The 19806-nt window shown below is 43.7% G+C and overlaps 1 protein-coding gene across 2 annotated transcripts in view; it reads right to left on the reverse strand.

Annotated features, from left to right (window-relative positions):
* Nucleotides 1-19806, reverse strand: part of arhgef6 (Rac/Cdc42 guanine nucleotide exchange factor 6) — a 216443-nt gene that overhangs the window by 26993 nt on the left and 169644 nt on the right. For both annotated transcript variants that reach the window (XM_087991843.1, XM_087991842.1), the window contains exons 10-12: nucleotides 15901-16039; nucleotides 12956-13015; nucleotides 5584-5730 (exon numbers count right to left, since the gene is read on the reverse strand). In XM_087991843.1, coding sequence (XP_087847969.1) covers nucleotides 5584-5730; nucleotides 12956-13015; nucleotides 15901-16039 — 346 coding nt within the window. The remainder of the gene's footprint in view (nucleotides 1-5583; nucleotides 5731-12955; nucleotides 13016-15900; nucleotides 16040-19806) is intronic.

Genomic DNA, 19806 nt, shown 5'->3' on the forward strand with positions numbered 1-19806 from the left:
GTCATGTCACAGCTGTACAAGACATTGGTACGGACACATTTGGAGTACTGCATATAATTCTGGTCACCCTGCTGTAAAAAGGATGTTATTAAACTAGAAAGCGTGCAAAAAAGATTTACAAGCATGTTACTGAGACTGGAAGGTTTGAGCTACAGGGATTGGGTGGACAGATTGGGACTTTTATCACTGGACATCGGAGGCTGAGGGGTGATCTTACAGAAGTTTATAAAATCATGAGGGGCATGGATCGGGTGAAAAGCAAATGTCCTTCCTCAGAGTAGATGAAATCAAAACTAGAGGGCATAGGTTATGGTGAGAGGGGAAAGAGTTAAAAGGGACATGAAGGGTAATGTTTTCACAAAGGGCGGCACATATAAGGAGCGAGCTGCCAGAGGAGGTGGTAGGGCTGGGTACAGCTACAACATTTAAAAGACACTTGGACAGGTACATGGATGGGAAAGGTTTAGAGGGATATGGGTCAAACATAGGCAAATGGGATCCGTTCAGTTTGGGAAGCCTGGTCAGCATGGATGAGTTGGGCTGAAGGGTCTGCTTCTCTACTGTATCACTCTATGACTCTATTCTGTAAGTTTCAATCAGATCTTCCTTCATCCTTACAAAACTCCATGGAGTACAGATCCTGAATCCTCAACTGTTTCTGATAGGACAAGCGAGGACTGCAGATGCTGGAGATCAGAGCCGAAAATGTGTTGCTGGAAAAGCGCAGCAGGTCCGGCAGCATCCAAGGAGCAGGAGAATCGACGTTTCGGGCATAAGCCCTTCTTCAGGAATGAGGGCTCATGCCCGAAACGTCGATTCTCCTGCTCCTTGGATGCTGCCTGACCTGCTGCGCTTTTCCAGCAACACATTTTCAGCTCTGATAGAACAAGCCCTTTATTCCCGGGATCATTCTTCTAACCCCCCTGTCCACCCCATCCAATGCTAGCACATCAGCCCTTAGATATAGGACTCAAAATCACGTACAATATCCCTAATGTGATCTGACTAGAGCCTCACACATGGTCAGACAGCCAAACAGACAGAGTTCAGGAATAAATCAGAAGAAAAACTAAATGAGATGAAACTAGCCAGTTCACTCAAGCAGACTTCATGACCACGGGATTGTATCGTGCTAGGTTTCTGAAGACACCAGTGCATGCAAATAGTTTCCAGTAGGTTCTAAGAAATAGTCACTTTATACTGATAACTAAGGTTCTGTCCTCTGAGCTTTCATTAAGTTGACAATGAGAGGATAGCCAGAGAGCAGTCAAACCGCCACCCTGTAGCCTGGGCCACCACCAGTCTTCTGACTTGAAACACACAGTTCAAAACCATCTCCAACTCTGGTTTCTCTTTCTGTTTTGTTTTTACATTCTCGGTGGTCACTCCCTGTGAGGGTCCTGTTACCGTTCAAACATCGGCCACCTGTTGGAGAACTGCGCATCCACGGAATGACAGCTTCGCGAGACACTCCTTTCTTTTAACAAGAATCAACCTGCCGTTATCTTCCAGGGCTGGCCTCATAAACAATAACCAGCTGGAATGTTCCCTTTGCTTTAAAGCAAACTGCTGCTCACAGTCAAAAGGTCACCTTCCACTCTCAGCTCACAGCTCCAAACCAAAAATGATTTTAAAAAACTAAAATAAAAAGGCATCAATAATCCTAAGCTGTAACAACACCATTTGGACTCTACCAAATTGTGCTACAAGTTCACTTTGCTCAAATCCTGCCCAATAAACACAAACTTTCAACACTGAGGAACTTCACCAGTCTCCATATTCTCAAGCTTCTATGTTCCAAAATGTACAACACTTCAATGCCAAGACGAACAAGGACAGCTGACACTCGGTAATACTATGCACAATGTTACTCTGCATATTTAGAGAAAGGTATAGGAACAGGAGTAGGCCATTCAGCCCATCAAACCTGTCTTACTATTGAATACTATTGTTGCTGATCCAACCTTTACACCTCCTGCCCCCAAATCCTGGACAGCATTCATCATCAGAAACCGATCAATCTTGACCTTGCACTGGATGCTACAGCAATGCTTTGCTAAATTTGGTACCTGGAATGAAAGGAGGTTTCCCTACAGTGAGAGTAAATTGGGTCAATATTTTATGGAGCTTAGAAAAATAAGAGGCGATCTCATTAAAACGTTCAAAGATTCTGAAGGGGCTCGACAGCATCAAAATGAAGAGGTTTCCCTCTGGCTGTGGAATGTCAAACACTGGGGCTACAGTTTCAGAATAAGGGGCTAGGATGAGGAGAGAGTATTTCACCCTAAGGATTGTGCATTGTTGGAAATCTCTCCCCAGAAGCTGTGGATGCTCCAATGCTGAATATATTTCAGGCTGGGCCAGACAGATTACTGACCTCTTGGAGAAATCAAAGAAAAGAGGGATACAGGGAAAGGGGAGTTAAAGCCAAGGGTCAGCCATGATAGTATTGAATGGTGGAGCAGGACCAAAGGGCCAAATGAGCTACTCCTGCTTCCATTTCTTACGTTCTTACTACCACCATTTGTAAGCTCCCCTCCGGGTCACTCACCATCCTGACTTGGAAATACATTACCATTCCTTCAGTGTCACTGGGTCAAAATCCTGGAACTGCCTCCCCTTGCAGCATACTAAGTCTCCCTGCAACAAAGGACTGCAGTGGTTCAAGAAGGGGGCCCCACTACCTTCTCCAGTTCCTGTCCTCACCAGCAACACCCACAGCCCCATAAACAAAACGACCCAGACAGTGACAAGGGTGCAGCACACAGGTATCTCCATCACCTTGTAAATTGCCAAAGGCCTGCAGGCACTATGACCTGGCCAATCGTGTATATTTTCCTTTGATGAATAATTTTACAATAAAACTGGGGCATGTTTCAAACTGCCCAGCGCTGCACAAACACAACTTTCTGTTGAGTGGTGGGATGCAGAAAGTTGCTGAGGACTCAACCCACACAGAGTTTCCAGTCTTGCAGAGACTGCTGAGGGAAGCCACCCTATCAGAGGGCGTAGGACAGAAAAGGTTGACTCTGCCCCCTCCTTTAAAGGGAGGCAAATGCAGATTAGGTGACAATTTCAATTTTATTTAAAAAATGATGTTTCATGTATGCAGCATTGCTTTAAATGGCAAATCTTGCTGGAAGATATAATAACCTGCATCCTGGATTTTGATTGTGCTCAAAGACTTGAAACAAAGATTTAATCAAATTGTTAGGGGAAGTACCCTAAGCTTCCTTTTACAAACAAAGGCTCTAAATTTATTCAGAGCAAAGTCAGCATTTGTAATTAAAGAGGGGAATTTTCCATAGCTTTGCACCAAGCAATGTAAATGATGCAGCTAAATATCAACTTGGTGCTTTTTCAGATCATTTGAATTGCAGCAGCTTTGAACTAAATGACTACGAAGCATTTGGAAAAGGATGTTAAAAAGTTGTTCTCTTCGTCCATCTGGGAAAGCAGCAATAGGTGCTCCCAAAGCAGCAAAGAAGCACAGTGGGACAACCTGGGGCCAAATTCTGGAAAATCTCTGGGAAATTCACCCTAACTTCTCATCCTATGCAAATGTCTCTATTTTGTAGGCTGTGGAAGGAATAAGCACCTGTCACCTCCTCCCATGAAGTTAACTTTCATGTATCCCAGTTCTTGACATCAGTTATACAGGACTAGTCCAGCCTGCCATAAACCAATCTAGCATGCACTTCAACCTTACAGCATAAACATTCAGAACTGAGGAAAGGTCACTGGATCTGAAACATTAACTCGATTTCTCTCCACAGATGCTGCCAGACCTGCTGAGCTTTTCCAGCAATTTCTGTTTTTGTTTTGAATTTATAGTACCCAGGCTTCCCATTGTTACACAGAGTTCTCCCAGTCACCTGGATCTTGAAGTGATACCTGCACTATGTAATTCTCCAACCCGTCTCGAAATGTGAAGCCAGACCCCTCATGCTAATACTGGACACCCAGGACCAGATTGTTCCGTTCCTGGAAACCTTGGATACTGCTTTTTGACCTCCATCTACCCCTTCAGGAGGTGGGAGCATCATTGGGGAGGCCAGTATTTATTACCCTTCCCACACTGTCCTGGAACTGAGAGGCCCTCCTAGGATTATAAGTAGTTCAGAGACATTACCATAGTGGTGCAATGATTAGCCCTGCTGCCTCACAGCATCAGGGACCAGAGTTTGATTCCACCATCAGGCAACGGTCTATGTGGAGTTTGCACATTCTCTCCATGTCTGCATGGGTTTCCTCTGGGGGTTAGTGGATTGGCTATACTAAATTGCCCCATAATGTCCAGGGATGTACAGGTTAGGTAATTAGATTCTGGATTAGTGGTGCTGGAAGAGCACAGCAGTTCAGGCAGCATCCAAGGAGCTTCGAAATCGACGTTTCGGGTTTTACCTCGTTTTTATCAGGTTAGGTAATTAGCTGTGGGGAATGCAGGGTTACAGGTACAGGGTAGGGGGTGGGTCAGTGTGGACTTGATGGGCAGAATGGCCTGCTTCCATGCTGTAATAATTCTATGATTCTATACCAGGACATGACTGTCTCCCCTCAAAGATATTATTTCCAAGAAGTCCTCATCAAGCAGTTCAGCATCAACAATGCAGCCAAAGAATCCCCTGTATTGCTGTCAACTCTGAAGGAGCCGCTGGTGTCATCTAAAGCCTCTCAGTGGAGTCACTCTTGACATTGTTTTTTATATCGAATGCTGCCTTAAGTCTTCCTTGATTTGTAAACATTTTCTATCTTGTTCCATTCTGCAAGCTTGCGCCAAAACTATCAGCTAATTGTCCTAGGTCTTTGTGAAGTTTCTGGTCTAAGCCATGTTCTCCTTATGTCACTCTTGAATATTCTCAGTAGTCTAACATTCCTTTTAAACCAAGTCATCATTGCTGGTCACAACATTTGTTCAACTTTTGCCATGGTCCAGCACACACAGCCATGCAGTAACATGAGGATCTTCAGGAATTCAATAAAATTCCCTCCACTCTGCCTGTTCTCAATGTAAGCACTGTCGATGATCCCTTACCAATGTTCAGCATTCGGATCCCCAATCCCATTTAGCAGCTTAGTACTGCCTATCCTTTCACTCCCTCCCAGACCAAGATAGCCCCCAACTCTCCTTCCATCACTGCAAAAGATCCAGAACTGTACACAACACGCAAAACTGGAATTAAAACAGAAAGTGTGAAGGGACTCAGCAAATCTCACAGCATCTGTGAGGAGAGAATCAAAGTTAACATTTTGAGTTCACGTGAAGAGTCATACTGGATTTGAAACATTAACACTGCCAGACCTGACTGGTTTCTCTAGCCTTTTCTGCTTTTATTTCAGACTTCCAGCACCTATAGTACATTAACATTATTTATTTAAAATTAGAAACCAGTCCATGGCTTTGATTTTATAATTAAAATTAAGTGGAGTAAAACGTTGTACTGGCTCTCGACTAGAACTGGTAACTGTTTTCAAATACAAAGCCTCAAACCCAGTCATGACAAAGCTGCAGTGTAAATTTAGACGAAAGTGTATCTGTCCAAAGTGAATTCTAACCAAAGCCAACACTGTTAGCCTCCTTACCTCACTTGCTCCACACTGCACCATAACCTGGGACATGTAGATGACATTTCCAAGGGTCTTGATGTCTTCACCCTCCCAGCCCTGAATTTGCTCAGACAATATCTGTAGCTCAAGTTGCTTCCTCTTTCGCAGCTCCTGACACTGAGACTGGGGAGAGAGAGAGAGCACTATTACTGTAACAACAGTGGCACTGGCTGCTGTTTCTCAAACAGTAAACAGGATTTGGGAGTTAACAGGATATTGTCATTCAGACACTTATATACAAGACACTTGCATTTATATAGAGCCTTTGACATAGTAAACCAATCAAAAGGCGCTCCTCAGCAATGCTATCAGGTGAAACAAAAATGACACCAAACAACAGGAGATAATAGGAACACTAAGGCAAAGATCAGGGTTTAAGGAGGGTCTTAAATGAGAGAGAAAAGGAGAAGAGAGGGGTTTTAGGGAAGGGACTGATCCAGATTTTCGGGCCTTAGCAACTGAAGACACCCGCCACCAATCATGGTGTGATTGATTGAAACGAGGGATGTATAACAGGTCCAGAACAGGAGGGAAAAGACAGACTTTGAAGGGTCTTTGTTTTTTTGGTGGAGGGGGGAAGAGGAGGAGATTGCTGAGAGAAGAATATGAGAGGCCATTTATGGATTCAAAAACAAAGGGGCAAATTTTAAAACTGAGGCTTTGAGAGACTGGCAGTGAATGCAGTCCAGGTCGGTGAGTACATGGGGTAATGGAGAAATGGGACTTTGTACGATTTAGAAGACAAACAGGTGATCACAGGAACCATCAATCCCTTTCTTTCTTCACCAAAAACACATCCTCCATGGTTGGAAATTAACAACGTGCTTTTTCTCATTATAAGGAAATACTTATAGTTTCACAGCAAACCCAAACTTTGTTAGCTGGCTACTAGTGAAGGTCAAGATGTCATCAGACTTTGATGGTATGGAAAGTTTGTGACATTATCAAGGTTGGATTAGTGCAATGATGCTGCATTCTGGATCAGTAGTGCTGGAAGAGCACAGCAGTTCAGGCAGCATTTTTGCCTGTCCTCGGATGCTGCCTGAATTGCTGTGCTCTTCCAGCACCACTGATCCAGAATCTGGTTTCCAGCATCTGCAGTCATTTTTTTTACCTCAATGATGCTGCAGTTTTTGCATGAAGCGTAAAACTCACCGTGTGCTTATAACTCCCACCCAGTGAGATTCTCACCTTGGGTGATGGTCAGTGGGAGAGAGAGTGTTATCCTGGGGTAAAGGACATCCCAAAATGCTTCATAGCCAACTGCTTACTTTGAAATGTAAATACTACAGCTAAATGCTGCACAACAAACTCCCGAAAACCAAAGTGAGATATCGGGGAGGGAGAGCTAGCTACATGGCTGAAGAATTAACATTAACTAAGGCAGCAGGAAGGATTCCTCTGCTCTTCTTCAAATTGTGGCTGTGGTTTTTTTTTAACATCCTGAGGAACAGATTTGGCCTTGGCTGTATGCCTCATTCAAAGGATGCCAGCACCCCTTCAGTACGCCATCGGGAGTGGCAGCTTTTTCATGCACTTGCATCCTTGGAAAATGGATTGACACATCCTTCTGACCTCAAGGCAAGGCAGCTGCCCACTGAGCCACAACCAACACACCATCCCTTCCTCGGTACAAAACACAGGATACTAGAACAGGTACTGACCAATACAGAGGAGATGTTGTGGCTCAGGGGTTCTGTCCCTATTCTAGAACATAGGGCCCACAAAACAGCTCATCAGCCTGAAGATCCCCACAGCGTGCCAAATGGCAATGGGAGAAACTCCTGGTCAGACATCCTACAGACGGCAATGGCAAACCCATTGCTGCATATTACCCACTGTGTGGACCAATCCATCAGGAGGGAGGGAGGGGCACACAGACACAGACCAGATACCCAATGGGCCCACTGGAGTAATGGAACTGTAATAGTACTTGAGTTGGAAGTTAAGGAGAGAGTCAACCTGTCAGAATTATCAAATAAACAACACATTGGCAAAGAAAATGAATTCCTGCTTGGACATTAGCAGATGTCAGGAGGGTATAAATGGACTGGAAAAATGGCAAATGTAGGTTAATGCAGTTATCTTTGGAAGATGACAGAGCACACTGATAAATCAGGTAGGAAAGCACAGAAAATACTTGGCCTTGTAAACGGAGGAACTGATCACAAATATAAGAAATTAATGTAAACGTTTTTAAGTCTCTGGTTTGGCCTTAGCTCGGTAATTGTATACAAACCAGGACTCCACAATTTCAGAATGTGCTGAGAAGTTAGACCAGGAATTTATAAGAAGTTATTGTATTGATATTAGGGGAACAGATGCAGTAGATGGAGATAAACTATTTTTACTATTTGGGACATAGCAGGCACAGCAGGTTTTAAAAAATTAAATTAGACTAACTATGAAGAGTGGTCAAAGTTTGGAAGTCTCTTTTACAAAGTATACCTACTGGTTCTAAGTATAAGGTTGATAGAACATGAGCTGCTTTCCATAGCCAGGTCTCGAGGTGGATGGGGAGTGACAGGCTCAAGAGTCTAAATGGCTCCCTCCTAGAACATAGAACATTACAGCGCAATACAAGCCCTTCAGCCCTCAATGTTGCGCCGATCTGTAGAACCAACCTGAAGCCCATCTAACCTACACTATTCCATTTTCATCCATATGCCTATCGTTAGCGGGTCTACTACTGTTGCAGGCAGTACGTTCCACACCCCTACTCTGAGTAAAGAAACTACCTTTGACATCTGTCCTATATCTATCACCCCTCAATTTAAAGCTATGCCCCCTCGTGCTAGTCATCACCATCTGAGGAAAAAGGCTCTCCCTGTCCACCCTACTTAACCCTCTCATTAGCTTGTATGTCTCAACTAAGTCATCTCTCAACCTTCTCTCTAACGAAAACAGCCTCAAGGCCCTCGGCCTTTCCTTGTATAACATTCCCTCCATACCAGGCAACAGCCTAGTAAATCACCTCTGAACCCTTTCCAAAGCTTCCACATCCTTCCTATAATGTGGTGATCAGAACTGTACACAATACTCCAAGTGCAGTTATACCAGAGTATTGCACAGCTGCAGCATGACCTTGTGGCTCCGAAACTCAATCCCTCTACCAATAAAAGTTAACACACTATACACCTTCTTAACAACTCTATCAACCTGGGTGGCAACTTTCAGGGATCTATGTACATGGACATCAAGATCTCTCTGCTCATTTACACTACCAAGTATCTTACCATTAGCCCAGTATTGTTTATTCCTGTTACTCCTGCCAAAGTGAATCATCTCACTTTTCCACAATAAACTCCATTTGCCACCTCTCAGCCCAGTTCTGCAGCTTATCTATGTCCCTCTATAACCTGCAATATCCTTCAACACTATCCACAACGCCACCGACCTTAGTGTCATCCACAAATTTACTAACCCAAGCTTCTACACCCTCATCTAGATCATTTATAAAAATGACAAACAGCAGTGGCCCCAAAACATGCCCTTGTGGCACACCACTAGTAACTGAGCTCCAGGATGAACATTTCCCATCAACCACTACCCTGTGTCTTCTTTCAACTAGCCAATTTCTGATCCAAATCATTAAATCACCCTCAACCCCATACCTCCATATTTTGTGCAATAGCCTACCGTGGGGAACCTTATCAAACGCCTTACGGAAACCCATATACACCACATCAACTCCTTTACCCTCATCCACCTGTTTGGTCACCTTCTTAAAGAACTCAATAAGGTTTGTGAGGCATTACCTACCCTTCACAAAACCATGTTGACTATCCCTAATCAACTTATTCCTCTCTAGATGATTATCACTTATGACCTTTTTCCAACACTTTACCAACAACAGAAGGAAGGCTCACTGGTCTATAATTACCAGGATTGTCTGTACTCCCCTTCTTGAACAAGGGAACAACATTTGCTATCCTCCAGTCTTCTGGCACTGTTCCTGTAGACAATGACAACATAAAGATCAAAGCCAAAGACTCTGCAATCTCCTCCCTGACTTCCCAAAGAATCCTAGTATAAATCCTATCCGGCCCAGGGGACTTATGTATTTTCACACTTCCCAGAATTGCTAACACCTCCTCCTTCTGCACCTCAATCCCCCCCAGTCTAGTAGCCTGTATCTCAGTATTCTCCTCGACAACATTGTCTTTTTCTAGTGTGAATACTGACGAAAAATATTCATTTAGCACTTCCCCAATCTTCTCTGACTTCACGCACAACTTCCCACTACTATCTTTGATTGGCCCTAAATCTTTCTCTAGTCATTCTTTTATCCCTGATATAGCTATAGAAAGCCTGAGGGTTTTCCTTGATCCTATCCACCAACAACTTCTCATGACCCCGCCTGGTTCTTCTTAGCTCTCTCATTCGGTCTTTCTTGGCTAACATGTAACTATAGAGCGTCCCAACTGAACTTTCACATCTCATTCTAACATAAGCCTTCTTCTTCCTCTTGGCAAGAGATTCAACTTATTTAGTAAACCACGGCTCCCTCGCTCGACCACTTCCTTCCTGCCTTATAGGTACATACTTGTTTAGAAGATAGCAAGATTGAGCAACTTCAATTCATGGAAAGAGATCTGAGAAACTGGAGTTGTTCCATCAGCCATGAAAGGCTCAGAACAAAAACACAATGCTGGAGAAACTCAGCAGGTCTGGCAGCAATTGTGGAGAGAAAAACAAAGTTAATGTTTTGAGTCCAATAGGATTCCTCTTCAGAGCTCAAAGGCTTTGGAAAGCCTTTATTTTATAGTTTTGATAGAGGAGGAGGAAGCAAGGGGGCAGAATGGGGTCGAAGGCATGCACCCCCAGCCCAGGCTTGTTTGTATCTTGTTGACTTGACTCTTAGTGGCGAGGACCTATTTTCCACCTTTCACGCTTTAATTCATACTCATTTTACATCTCTCTTTCACTTTCACTGTAATTAACAAACTCCTTGTTTGTTGCACTCTACACCACCTGCCCTTTTGCTCCTAACCTGACTCTCTCAATGCTATTTTTAAAAAAACATTTTCCAAGCCTTTTCAGTTCTGAAGACTTATACCAGACTCAAAACATTAACTCTGTTTCTCTCTCCACAGTTGCTGCCAGTCCTGTGGAGTTTCTCCAGCATTCTCAACATTGGTTTCAGATTTCATTAATTCATACTTCACCTCTGTCTTCACAAAGGTGGACACAAACAACTTCCCACAAATGATAGGAAACACAGTGAGAGGGAGGAACTGACACAAATCTGTATTAATAGGGAAATGGTGTTGGGGAAAGTGATGGGATTGAAGGCCCAGGCCCTGATCAGCTCCATCCCAGAGTAAAGGAAGTGGAAATGGTGGATGCATTTTTGATCATCTTCCAGAGACTCTAGCTATCCCCTAACCTGTAGGAACTTTTCCAGTGAAACCCTGCTTTTCTAAAAAGGAGAAAGGGAGGAAAAGGGAATTATAGACTAGTCTGACATCAGGACTGGAGAACTTTCTGGAGTACATTGTGAAGGACTTTATAGCAGAGCACTGAAAAAACAGTGGGAGAATCAGACTTAGAAAAAAAGGATTTACAAAAGGGAAATCAGATCTGACAAATCTACTGGAATCCTTTGAGGGTGCAATAGTAATCAGGGAGAGCCAGTGGATGTGGTTTATTTGGGCTTTCTGAAGATTTTCAACAAAGTCCCACAGAAGAGATGCACGTGCAAGTTCTAAGTACATGGGGGTACTGTATTGACAAGGACAAAAAATTTGTTAGCAGGAAGGAAACAAGTAGAAGGAATAAGTGGGTCTTTCACTGAATGGCAGGCAATGACTCATGGGGTACTGCAGGGATCAGTATGAGAATCTCAGCTATTCACAATATATATTAACATTTTAAATAAGAGAGCTCAATGAAATGTCTCAATGTTTGCAGACAACACAAAGCTGGTGGGAGGGTGAGCTGTGAGGAGGATGCAGAGATGTCTCAGTGTGATTTGGACAGACTGAGTAAATGTGAATAAATGTGAGCTAATCCACTTTGGTAGCAAAAGTAGGAAGGCAGATTACAACATGAATGGGGAATGTGCGATGAGACCTGGGGGGGGTGGGGGAGCGGAATTAAAATACTGACCTCAATGATTAGCCATGATCACACTGAATGGTGCAGCAGGTGCAAGGGGTCTAATGGCCGACTCCTGCTCCTATCTTCTATGTTGCTATGTTTATTCCAAGAGACAACTTCCAAAGACAACTGGCATATAGTTGAAGGCGATGAATTGGGAATTTGGGAAAAAACCTAGTGTGGTGGGGCAAAAGCTGGGTGCAGAGCCAGTATGGGAACGATAGTCCAAATGGCCTCCTTGTAACATTGTACAATTACGGGCGCTAAATGTCATCATGTTTCTCAGCTTGATCTTTATAGGGTAAAGATGATGGAATTATTAAACTGAAGCGGAACGTACTGGAGCGGAAAGGAGGCAGCCAGAGGTTCGTATTCGGTTTTTATGGCCAGAGGAAATTGGTGACTAACCCAAAACAGAGATAGTGCCCAACACGACCTTGGAAATTTCACACTTAATCATTCGAACAAGCGAGCAGTCACATCTCAATGCGGAGTAGTAAAACTCACGTCACACACGTACAGTAAGCCTCACTGAAGTGACACATCTGCTTCAGTTATTTACCTCACTGACAGGGGCTCAGAGGGAACAGGATAGGAGAATTACCACACAAAGTACCTGCTGATGTCAACAATGATCAACAAAGGAAATCACGTGGAAGCTAATGGATTACACTCACTGTGTAACTTCCAAAGCTCGCTGGAGGTTCCGCGGCCAATGAAGTGGAGCCATTGTATAATGCGTGAGTAAGACCCAAAAATCATCATCAGATCATCAGTTTCATGATTTTGGCTGAAGGATAATTATTTATTGATGATACAAGCTCCCCAGCACTTCAAGATCCTGCTAATGGGATCATATGATCTGACAGTACCACAATACTGTAACAGGAGCATCAGCTCTGATTTTGCGATCAATTCTGGAGTGCAACTTGAACCAAACATTTTCCAACAAAATAACAGAGTACCAGTGACTAAATCACAGCTAATAGAGAACAAAGCAGGCACAAATCAAGGATGGAACACACTGCAGTTTCGGTTGCCTAAGCTCCAAAAGGATGTTAGTATCTCCAAGGTCTGGGCAAAATCCATCTTATTCCAAAATTGTACCTGCAAACTAATATTAAACCAGCAAAGAATCTAAATCATGGAAGGTCTCCCTGCAGGCTCAGTAATGATGCTGAAAGTACCTGTAGTGATGATTTCTGGGGATTGACAGGTTAGGCCCAAAGGACATATCACAACCTACCACTAAATTTTTGAATGCTGTCATTCCTTTTAAAATGTCTGGATAATCAGGATGGGATTCCTGAAAAACAAAATGAAAAATTCACACAAATCATTTTAAAAATATTTGAAGAAAGAACATTGCGTTTTATAAACTACATCAACAACTACTGGATATCCCAAGGTCATCCACCATAAATTAATAATTTTTGAAATGCAGTCAATCCTTTGGAATTCAGTGGCTGAAGGTGGTGCTGCTGGCTAGGCTAGAACTTTCTATCCACCTGAACCACTCCAGACAAAGGGCTGATCAGCTTCTGGAATACAGAGCAGTGGTCTGCCAGATCATTTTAGAGTAAACCACAATGTGGGTTTGGAGTTACATACTGGAAATACACGTTGCCCTCAGTACTGAGTGCCTCCGAGCATGCGACGCTCCCTCAGCACTGACCCTCCAACAGTGAGGCACTCCCTCAGCACTGGAGTGTCAGTCGAGATAATGTGCCCAAGCATATCAAATGGGGATTACCTCAGACAGGAAAAGATTTATAAAAGTGGTTTGAACTTATTTCACCTTTGTCAGCAATACTGAAATTAACAAGATGATCACACTTTAGCATGCAATTTTGGTTCAACATCAAACACAATTCTGGATAGGAACACGTAATTTGTATTCTTGATAAACACCAATTCTGAGAGATTCCCACGTGGGTCTGGATATCATAGGGAGGGACCAAACTCCCTTGAGTTAAGACAGGCAGGTTTAGCAGCTTTCCCAGCATTTCATAAGAAATAGGGACTGTCTTTGTCAAGAGTTGGGCGGAAGAATTGGAGCTTTCCCTCGGGACAGTTCTGCTTCCCATCATTTCTGCGGAACAGGGCAGAAGTGAAGCTCTCTGTGGGGACAATGGCTTCACCACAGCTGACTCTCAACTGTTGAGTGAACTTTAAGCAGAAGCCTCTGGAGTTCTGCTGTATCTGGGGCTTGTTGTCACCTGAGGAGGGTTTGTTAAGTATGGGCTTGCTGGTAATAACTGTAACCGGGGAGATCCTTGGCATAGCGGAACAATTGCTGGAGGTCGTAGGCTGCTGTAACAGCTGGAGCTCGGAGTAACTTTGGGACTGTACCTCTAGTTCTATATATCTGTCAGAAGTGGGACACGATGTCAAAGTGAAGACTTTGTGGGCTTTGGATTCTGGTTCTCAAAGAAGAACCAACAAGAGACCTCTAGAATGAACATGTCAGGGAAGAAGTCTACATACAACACACAAATCATAGCCCATTCCTTTAACATTTAACATTCATCATTACAACCCTTCTCAGTCATTACAGTCTTCAAACTCTTATGTATGTCAAGGGTGCAAACTGTGCAAGGTTAATAAATTAAAACTAGCAGTGATAGAAACCACTAGCCCAGCCACGATGCAATCCCACCCCAATTTAGGGCCTTCAATGTAGGACTGACATTAAACTGTGAAACAAGACCAGCAGCAGCACCACTTCTCAAAGCACGTTGCTCTGTTTTATTGTCAGTGAGAGACTGGGTCAGGGGATATAGTGAGCAGTTCCAGCAGGCTGACTACTGGCCTGGCTATTAGCTCAGGATCTCATGCTGCACTGACAGCATGCCCTGCACCACTTTTTCAAACAGAATGTGGTCACAGATTTTCGTGGAGAAATGCAAGATAAGATTGTGCAGAATGCAGAGAATATGTTTAGTCAGCAAAGAACTCAGCACTCATCCAACCCAATATAGGTAAACAAACCAGCCCCACAGTTCACTGTGCAGGGAAAGACAATTTTCACCTGGAGGGATAGGTAATAGAGGGAAATGCTAAGTTTCAGCAAATTGACAAGAACTAGGGAGACTGTGATGGGCTCCAACAGCAGGGCACAGGTTCCCCACAGCTGAATGTTCACACTCCAGATGGATGGATTTTGAGTGAAGGATATGGCTGGATGTCAGCACTATGGAGGTGGCACTATGAGACAGGCTAGCTGGCTCCATCCAGAACATCGAATTGGAAATCTGGATCAATTGGAGGTTGGAGTTGGTGGTGAGGTAGCAAATGTTTCCAGACCTTAGAAGATAAAGAAAGGTTGGGGATGGGTAACGGTTGGGTAGAATGGGGTGGCAAATTGTGCTGGGGAGCTGACAGTAAATGCAGTGGGCTGTCAGACAATAAATTCCTGCACTTCACTGGTGACACATACTGTGCCAGTAGGAACCCACTTCTCACTGAGGTCAGGATGCCACATAATATCAAAGGAAATACCAACTGTTACCACACTCTCCCCATATCAGTCATCAATAGACATCAGCTCATCAGCTCTGGTTTCATTTATGCAACATCTGGGAAGTCCTACAACCAAAATGGCTATATGATAACCTGTGTATTGGCTTAGAATGAACAACTCTTAATTTTGATACAATGGGCTGTCAGGACTCTGCCTACTTGTGTGAGCACAGTCTTCCCCAATGTCCTAAGGGAGAAAGGGAAAGAAATTGGATCCTCAATCTAGGGCAAATGTGTACAAACTCATACCTGTATGACAGAATCTTAGCTACATTCAGAAACCCTGGCAAGACAGTCACTTGCATCAAAGTTAAAAAGACAGCCTGCAACATCCCTCTGGAAACACTGAGATTAAATGCTCACAGACCCTCATTTGTTGAAATGCAGCAGTACAAGTGTTAGAACTCAAATTTAAACAGAAAATGCTAGAAATACACAATAGGCACACAGGTCCCTGAAAAGAGGAGATTAGCATTTTGCATAAACATCATTCATCAACGACCTTCACCAGGCTCCATCTGAAATGTGTTCAGAATCTGATGGCCTCACAGTTAGTTGTGGTGCTCGGTGTTTATCTAGGCTTCCACATCTTTCAACACAAACATGACCACAGACGCAGAGAAGGCTTCCTGGCCAGAGACCGCACCACTCAGATCCTGCTGCTTATACCTCCATGTGACGTTCCAGTTCCTGGAATAATGCCGGATACTTGTCCAGTCTCAGAAACGGTTTGCTGAGGCTCGTTGTTAACATCAGAATCCCAGGGCTGCTCGCTCCTTGTCTCTCCATAAATTTATCCAATTCTTCACTGCCAGAACACACAGAATACATTGTAAAGCATTTTACCAACAGAGAGAACAGCTCAAACAATGAGTATGCTTGTACTGTGTTCAGTTCAGGCGTCTGTACCTCAAGGAGGCTATTTGGAGGATAAGAATGAGGATTTACCACATTGGTGAGCCAGGACTACAACAATGAAACATTAAGTATTTAAAATTATGAGGATAGACTGCATAGCCTAGGCTTATACCCCCTCAGGTTTACTAATTGATGAGTAATCCAATTGAGGAGTTCCAAACATGAGAAGTATTGAAGGGAGATACAGAGAGACCATTTTCCCTGCTCGAGGGAGCCCAGACTGGGAGAGCCTTCTAACTTGAATCAGGCAGTTCCCGGGGGGAAATCAGCAATATCTCCCCATGCAAGCCGACACAGGGAATCTAGAGTGCTCTCTCCTCCACACACAAAAAACGTCAGGTGTCAATTGGAAATTTCAAGGCTAGGATTGGATGATCAGATCTCTGCGCCAGGAGGCCCAGGTTCAAGCCCCACGTGCTCCAGAGGTGAATAATAACAGCTCTGAACAAAGTGATTCAAAAATATCTTTGAACAATAATGTGGAGATCCCTTTCCTGTGAATGCTTTTCCTAAAGTTCTTACCCTATCCTAAAGTATCTTATCCTAAAGTTCCTGTATCCACTCTCTACATTCATGCGATTGGTTTCCGAAACTCACTATCCTTCCAGTCAACTGCTACCCATGGCAGTAGGCCCAGTGACCACAAGATGTAGAAGCAGGCCATTCGGCCCATCAAGTCTGCTCCCCCATTCAATGGTTGATCTGATTATCCTCAACTCTACTTTCCTGCCTTTTCTCCAAAACCCTTGATTTTCTTATTGATTAAAAATCTGTCTGTCTCTGTCCTAAATAATACTGAGTTATCCTGCAACCCTCAGCGTTAAAGAAACCCTCGGATTCACTTCCCTCAGAGAAGGAATTCTGTCTGCCTCGATTGGGCCAACTGGAAAGGAAAAGTCTCAATAACAGCTTCCAAAAAGAGAATTGGATATCTGAAGACAAGATAACTCTAGGTCTATCAGGCAAGAGCAGGGAATGTTACTGATTGGATAGATCTTTCAAAGAACTGGCACCAGCATGATGGACTGAATGGTGTTTAGCTGATGTATGGCCTGCCATTGAGTGAATAGACTGTCTGAAATAAGTTAGTTAAAATTCACACAACACCAGGTGAGAGTCCAACGGGTTTATTTGGAAGCACTAGCTTTCAGAGCACTGCCCCTTCATCAGGTAGCTGTGGAGTAGGATCAAAAGACACAGAATTTATAGCAAAAAAAAGTTACCTGATGAAGGAGCAGCATTCCGAATGCGAGTGCTTCCAAATAAACCTGTTGGATATAACCTGGTGTTGTGGGAATTTTGTCCACCCCATACCTCCATATCATGAAATAACTTAACCAGATCATCAATTAGAGTCATAGTCATAGAGATGTACAGCATGGAAACAGACCCTTCGGTCCAACCCATCCATGCCGACCAGATATCCCAACCCAATCTAGACCCACCTGCCAGCACCCGACCCATATCCCTCCAAACCCTTCCTATTCACATACCCATCCAAATGCCTCTTAAATGTTGCAATTGTACCAGCCTCCACCACTTCCTCTGGCAGCTCATTCCATACACGTACCACCCTCTGTGTGAAAAAGTTGCCCCTTAGGTCTCTTTTATTTCTTTCCCCTCTCACCCTAAACCTATACCCTCTAGTTCTGGACTCCCCCACCCCAGGGAAAAGACTTTGCCTATTAACTCTATCCATGCCCCTCATAATTTTGTAAACCTCTATAAGGTCGCCCCTCAGCCTCCAACGCTCCAGGGAAAACAGCCCAGGCTGTTCAGACTCACCATATAGCTCAAATCCTCCAACCCTGGCAACATCTTTATAAATCTTTTCTGAACCCTTTCAAGTTTCACAACATCTTTCCAATAGGAAGGAGACCAGAATTGCACGCAATATTCCAACAGTGGCCTAACCAATGTCCTGTACAGCCGCAACATGACCTCCCAACTCCTGTACTCAATACTCTGACCAATAAAGGAAAGCATACCAAACGTTTTCTTCACTATCCTATCTACCTGCGACTCCACTTTCAAGGAGCTATGAACCTGCACTCCAAGCTCTCTTTGTTCAGTAACACTTCCTAGGACCTTACCATTAAGTGTATAAGTCCTGCTAAGATTTGTTTTCCCAAAATACAGCACTTCGCATTTATCTGAATTAAACTCCATCTGCCACTCCTCAGCCCATTGGCCCATCTGGTCCAGATCCTGTTGTAATCTGAGGTAACCCTCTTCGCTGTCCACTACACCTCCAATTTTGGTGTCACCTGCAAACCTACTAACTGTACCTCTTATGCTCGCATCCAAATCATTTATGTAAATGATGAAAAGTAGAGGACCCAGCACCGATCCTTGTGGCACTCTACTGGTGACAGACCTCCAGTCTGAAAAACAACCCTCCACCACCACCCTCTGTCTTCTACCTTTGAGCCAGTTCTGTATCTAAATGGCTAGTTCTCACTGTATTCCATGAGATCTAACCTTGCTAACCAGATCCTGCTCAGACAAAACATCCACTTAACATTTCTGTAAGTTATTATTCTGAAAAACCAAACTGAAGACTGACAAGCATTCTTTTATTTGTAATTACTTTATTTTTAAACGACGTTAAATAAATGTCGAGCTAAAGGCTCTGCAGGTCCCATAGCACAACACTGCCCTCTTGTGTATAACAAATAACTGCAAATGGCTGTGTCTCCTAGACGCTTCACAGTTTAACCATTTTCTGGTCTCAGATCAGATTCATGTGAGAAAATACATTAAATTAGATTAACTTTTATCAAAGGCTTGGGACCGTACATTCAACTCCATTGGTCCACACTTAAGGCCACTGGTATGGAGTGAAAGGGAGAATTCTCTCATTCGGATTGTCTGACCCAAAGGAAGTGGTGACACCTACCAGAATCTCAATTCTCACACCACTGAGTTGCAAATATCACACTTGGAAAGGCAATTGTGCTCCATCATGAAAAACAAGGCATCAGGAATATTTAAATAACATCTGCAAAATATTCTAAATGTGTCTGAACACTAAGGTAGGTGAAATGTGTAGCATTTTAAAAATAAGTTTGCCCCATCCCTAACTCATCGTATCAGATTTAGATAACAGAGGTTCCCTAATGATCTTTCAGCTGATTGTGATAGGTCACACTGACTGACTGTCAGAAGCCTTGAGGTGCTACATAAATGCAGGTTTTCCTTTTCCTCTGAGCACTGAGTTTGCTCACAATCACCCAAGAGCAGAGGGTCACAGAGTCATAGAGATGTACAGCATGGAAACTGACCTTCGGTCCAACCCGTCCATGCCGATCAGATATCTTAACCTAATCTCGTCCCACCTGCCAGCACCCAGCCCATATCCCCCCGAATCCTTCCTATTCATATACCCATCCAAATGCCTTTTAAAGATGCAACTGTACCAGCCTTCACCACTTCCTCTGGCAGCTCATTCCATACACGTACCACGCTCTGTGTGAAAATGTTGCCCCTTAGGTCTCTTTTATATCTTTTCCCTCTCACCCGAAACCTATGCCCTCTAGATCTGGACTCCCCCACCCCAGGGAAAAGATTTTGTCTATTTACCCTATCCATGCCCCTCATAATTTTGTAAACTTCTATAAGGTCACCCCTCAGCCTCCGATGCTCCAGGGAAAACAG

This window comes from Chiloscyllium plagiosum, unplaced genomic scaffold, assembly GCF_037043375.1.
Source record: "Chiloscyllium plagiosum isolate Xiang-an unplaced genomic scaffold, Cpla_swu_hap1 HiC_scaffold_11, whole genome shotgun sequence".
NCBI lineage: Eukaryota > Metazoa > Chordata > Chondrichthyes > Orectolobiformes > Hemiscylliidae > Chiloscyllium > Chiloscyllium plagiosum.